This window comes from Neomonachus schauinslandi, unplaced genomic scaffold, assembly GCF_002201575.2.
Source record: "Neomonachus schauinslandi unplaced genomic scaffold, ASM220157v2 HiC_scaffold_1625, whole genome shotgun sequence".
Lineage (NCBI taxonomy): Eukaryota > Metazoa > Chordata > Mammalia > Carnivora > Phocidae > Neomonachus > Neomonachus schauinslandi.
This window is the reverse complement of record NW_025410315.1, coordinates 2,349-8,129: the sequence shown is the minus strand read 5'-3', so window position 1 is coordinate 8,129 and position 5,781 is coordinate 2,349. Positions and strand designations below refer to the sequence as shown.

At 43.8% G+C, this 5,781-nt stretch overlaps 1 protein-coding gene across 1 annotated transcript; it reads right to left on the bottom strand.

Moving 5' to 3' along the window:
* Positions 1-257: 257 nt before the first annotated feature.
* LOC123323855 (histone H2A-Bbd type 1-like) lies at positions 258-608 on the bottom strand. Its single transcript, XM_044912381.1, has one exon. It carries the CDS (start codon positions 606-608, stop codon positions 258-260), a length of 351 nt encoding a protein of 116 aa, XP_044768316.1.
* Between the last annotated feature and the right edge of the window lie 5,173 nt (positions 609-5,781).

Genomic DNA, 5,781 nt, shown 5'->3' with positions numbered 1-5,781 from the left:
CAGTAAACTGCTCCCTGAAATACCCGACTCCAGCGTCCCACACCGACAGCCCCTTGCACCCTCCACTCCCCATGGGAGATCTCCTGGACGTCTCCCAGACACCTCCCGCTCAGAAGGACAGAAACAGAGAGCAGTCAGAAGCACGGCCCTGGATTTAAATCCTTTAATGGCTTTTGCTGACAGAAGAGCAGGCCTCCCTCATCTATGCGCAGCACTGGGGACTAGATGAGGCTGTGGGCTTTGGTACCCGGGCCTCACTACTCCTTGGGTTGGGGCACGGCTTCCACCCGAGAGTAGGTATTATTCTCAAAGAGGCGGCTCAGGTACTGGTTGTTGCCCAGGGCCCTCTGCACGTGCTCTGGGGTGATGCGCATCTTGTGGTTGTTGCGGGCCTCCTGGCCTGCCAGCTCCAGGATGTTGGCCGTCAGGTACTCGAGAATGCCGGTGAGGAAGACCGGGGTAGATGAGCTTAGGCGCTGGGCATAGCGACCCTCTCGCAGGAGGCGGTCCACGCGGCTAACCGGGAACTGGAGCTCGGCCCTCATGGAGCGGGACAGACCGTGCCTCTTACGTCTGTGAGAGTGCCGGTGGTTTCTTCTCCGAGACATGATGTTCGCTGGGTTTGGCCCTGATCAGCCCAGCCTGATGCTCCCAGTGGCCTGGGTCTGTCAGGGTACCAGTGCTCCCTCCTGCCCACTGTGCCCCTCACTGGTCCGGGAGCTGCCTTTATGACAACCCGACATTGTGATGTCATTGATGACAGCGGCCCCTGATCAGGACTGGCCTAGAAGCGTCTGTGACAGAAACCGGGTCTCCCTGTTGACTGGACCCTCTGTATGAGGGAACGTTTTCCATGTGACTTTAATAGCCTAGCATAAAAAAGGAAATGAATGTTTCAATGTAAACACTGCCCTGTCTTTAGGACCCTGCACTCCTGGTTACCCGATTCCAGCCTTGCATAGTCTCTGAGCTCTTTTACAGCCCTCTGTAAACTGCTGGTAACCAATAGACATACTGAATGCTGTCTAGTAGAGGCTCAAAATAAAACTAGTTTTCCCCATTTATACATTTAAATATTATATTTCTATGTTCTTTGGATTCTCTTTTGAATTGGTTACAATATCTGCCAATTCCTCATGAGTTAAGAAAAAAACTTTAACACATTTCCATTTCACATCTGTATAAGGGTCATGATTTTACTCTGTTTGAAAATATCTTCTGGGGGCACCTGGGTGGCTCAGTCGGTTAAGCATCCAACTCTTGATTTCGGCTCAGTTCATGATCTCAGGGTCATAAGATCACGCCCTGTGTCAGGCTCCACGGAGCCTGCTTAAGATTCTCTCCCTCGGGTGCTCCCAACCCCGCTCACACATGCTCGCGCTCTCTCTCTCAAAACTATCTTCTGTTTTGAAGGTCACACTGATATGCCCAGTGGGTTCACCTGTGAGAGCAGGTAAAAATTCATAGACCTAGAAGTGTCCCTCATTCTCAGTTGATACCCAGAAGTGTCTTGTTTCTCCTAGGTGAATCCAAAGTACAGACAGTACTTTGGTGATTTTGGTTTTCTATTTTAAATTTTTAATAATTGTAATTTTCTTCTCTAACTTTGTGTTTCTCTTGCCTTTGTTTTTCCAAATCTGGTTCAGTTCTGACGGGTTTGTTTACAAGATTTTCAGAAAGAGCTCCTGGGTCCTTCAGAATCAAATGTTACATTGAAGCCATCAGAGGTTAGTTTGTTCTCTGTGAAAAAGGCTGTTTGGTTGGAGAGTTTATCGGCTCTTGACAAGAGGTTATACAAGATTACTCTTCACCTTTATTAGCTTCCTACGGCTGCTGGAACAAATCGCCACAAACTTTGTGGCTTCAAACAATGCATATCTATTCTCTTTTAGGCCATAAATTGGAATCAGTTTCACCAGGCTAAAATCGAGGTGTGGACAGGGTCGTGTGACCTTTGAAAGCTCTAGGGTAGAAGCCATTTCCTTGCCTTCTCCAGCTTCTAGAGCTGAATTCTTTGCATTCCTTGGCTGATGGCTTCTTCTATCTTCAAAGCCAGCACTGCTGCATCTTGCTTCAGTTGTCACATGGCCTCTTGTTTTTGTCTTCACATTTCCCTTTGCTTCCTTCTTCTAAGGGCACTTTGATTCTAGGGCCAACCACGATTATCCAGGATAATCTTCCCACCTCACTATCTTTCTTTTTTTTTTTTTTAAAAGATTTTATTTATTTATTTGACAGAGAGACACAGCGAGAGCGTGAGCACAAGCAGGGAGAGCTGCAGAGGGAGATGGAGAAGCAGACTCCCCACTGAGCAGGAAGCTCGATGTGGGGCTCGATCCCAGTACCGTGGGATCATGACCTGAGCCGAAGGCAGATGCTTAACGACTGAGCCACCCAGGTGTCCCAAAACTGACTTTGGTTTTAAATTGATTTCTCACAGAGCCCCTGAAAAATCAAAGATTTATTTTTTCACATTATGAAAAAGAAGTGCTAGAAATAATTAGATTTATTGGACATAGCATTACTGATGAATTGCACAGAAAATTCCCAAATCAAAAGACGTGCTCAGACTTCCCTAGGTTAAATATTAATACAGAAAATATTAATATAAGTGTTTTAAATGTTCTGTACTGTATGGGCAGTTTCTAGAGACTTCTCAGTGGCCTTACCGTCCATGAGATGTTTCTAATTATCAGAGTCCTGCTGGTGATTTAGGCAACAAAACTATAGTATTATCAGCCATCATTTCAGTTAATACTTTGAAATATCTGGTTGCAACCTTCCTTATAAAATTTCAATTCAGCATCTTCTAGGCCAGTGCTTTTTGACAAAGGATACACATCAAACCTACCTATAGTAATGGTTAAATTTTAGGTGTCAACTTTGCTAGGCTATGGTGCCCAGTCGTTTGACCAAATGCAAGTCTAGATGTGGCTGTGCAGATACTTTTCAGATGAGATTAACATCTACAATCAGTTTACTATAAGAAAAAGAAATTAGCATCATACAATCAGTTGAAAGTCTAAAGAGAAAAAACTGGGGTTTCTTGGAGAAGAATTTGGCCATACTGTAACACAGAAATCTGGCCAGAGTTTCTAGCCTGTTGACCTACCTTACAGAATCAGGATTTGTCAGACCAGATAACTGCATGAACCAATCATATTCATTCACACACACACACACACACACACACACACACACACACACACACACATCCTATTGGTTCAGTTTTTTTCCTGCAGAACTCTAATACACCAATGGGATTTTATTAAAATCCTTAAGTCTAGGACCTATTCCATACTTTCTTGAAAAAGCGTCACATCATTACACTTTATAGACACTGGGTCAAAACCTCTTTTCCTGCTTTGTCATTGTCATCTTTTACACATGACAAAAAAAGGTGATTTCACCTGTAGCTGCAGTATTGTTATGCCCTCACACAAAATTTTTACTTACAAAAATTATCAATAAGTTAATCTCAGCTGCAAGTATCTGTCTCCTCCAGTTTGTTGTCTGCTTTACATTGATGCTTCTCTGAAGGCGCTATAATCATCTATAGCCCAGAGACTGTGTCCTCAACAAATAAGGATGGTCTCAGAACCCCATAAAAAAGACCGTAACTTCAAGACACCTCAAGAATAAACTTTTAAGCACAAGCTTCTGATGTCATCACATAATCACTTTTAAGACCCTGTCAGTGGACAGAGTGAGAATTTCAAGAACACCTTATTTGAGAAGGAGATGGGTTCATGACACAGCTATCACAAATGTTCTGTGGAACAAGACCAAGATTTGCAAAGTTTAAAGACCTGTACCAGAAAATCAGTCCTTTGATCCTAACCTGTCTGGTCTTTTCCCAATAAAACAGAAGTGAAAGTTCTTTTATTTTTTTTTAAAGATTTTATTTATTTATTTGAGAGAGAGAGAATGAGAGAGAGCAAGCACATGAGAGGGAGGAAGGTCAGAGGGAGAAGCAGACTCCCCGCCGAGCAGGGAGCCCGATGTGGGACTCGATCCCGGGACTCCAGGATCATGACCTGAGCCGAAGGCAGTCGCTTAACCAACTGAGCCACCCAGGCGCCCCAGAAGTGAAAGTTCTTGAGAGCGAGTTGTTGCTTGTGCTTTCCTAGAAGTCCCAGAGACCCTAACATCCCTGTATTGAAGAGATTAGCTTCTTTATCCCAGAGGAGAACATTAAACACTATCTTCAGGCTCACTTCTTAGGATACAGTAGCAGAGGAGGCTCAGCAAGAGGTACCAGAACACGACAGTCATATTTGCTGCTCTACCCACTTGCCATGTGACGTTGGGAGAGTTGGGTATCATCTCTGGGTCAAAGTGGCCTCAGCTGTAAAATGGAGACCCTAAGAAAGAATCCCTGTCCTCCATGCCCCATCTCCCCACTGTCAGTATGGACTTTCCTTAGGAGAACCTCAGACTGGCAATTGCACACCTTGAGTAGACCTTTGAAACAATTTAGTCCAACCGCCTCATCTGGCAGCTGTGGAAGTTGATGTGCACCCCCCCCCCAGGTAAACCACACCTATGGGAGACCAGAACCCAGCTTTCCTCCCTCTTCTGTCACTATTCTGTCCCAATATGTCATGAACACTCTCTTCTCTACAGCTGAGTTGGTCAGTTGCTTTCTTCCTACATGGCAGAAGCCCAATATCCCATGACCACAGTATGTAACCTGCCTCCCTGCTGCAAACTGGTTTCCTTTAGATTTTGCTTAAACAGATGAAGTTTAGAGATATTTTCCCCACAGTGATTCTAGAATGCTAAATATATGACAGACCAATCTGTTTTCATGAAGGACTCTGAAGCAGAAACACTAAATGAAACATCAAATTCACATCCTATTCCTTGCCTTTCCCTAGTTTTGAAACCACACTCTTTAAAGAAGAAAATAAAATAAAATTCACTCTGACAGTGCTATTCAAATGTGATGTGGGGGTTGATGTAGGCCATGAAATTATTGGTTACCAATCAGCTGCAGCGGGCTGGGAGATGGCCAGCATTTAGTGACCTTTAAAGCAATCAGGTTTTGCCATAACATTTAAATGAGCGGAGTCTTCTTATTGAACAGAGTTTATACTAGTTCAGATGTTGCTGAACTCAGGTAGAGTCAAATGTGAACTCCGCTGTAGTCCTACTAAACATGACCATTTGTCAGCTCACAATGAATTTGCACAACAGATAGCAAAGATAATTTTGAAGAGCACTATGCTGTTCTAATTTATTGAAGGAGAGAATATCATCCTTCAGAAAACTGTGGTTTTACAATTAAATTACGATGGGGACAATGAACTCAAGGAACTTGAAGAGCCAAGTGAGTACTGTAAATGAGTGAAGTGGGTCATACATGAGATACAGCAGGGAAGGGTGAGCACTGGGGCAAACCAGAGAGACCCAATATTAATGGGACACTAGCCAGTCATCTTCATCTGACATACACATGTATGCCCAGACGTTGTGATTTCATCAGAGAAGCCAGTAATTGAGGTTTTCAGGTTAAAAGTTCTTGATTTTAAATGCTGGCAGCTGATTAATTTTCCTTTAAAGACATCATTGTAGGCCGAATGATCCCATCTGCCACCTCCAGTATGTCTGTGAGCAGCTACTTCGTAATTTGTTCTTTAGGCAAATGATTTATTGATGTTCATAGATAGTCCTCTCATTCTTGAATCCTATTTTGGGGCTCCAAAGGCCCTTTCTAAATAGTTGGGTGGTCTCCCTCTGACCACTTCCTGTAGGATCTGTCAGATTCAGGGACTAAGA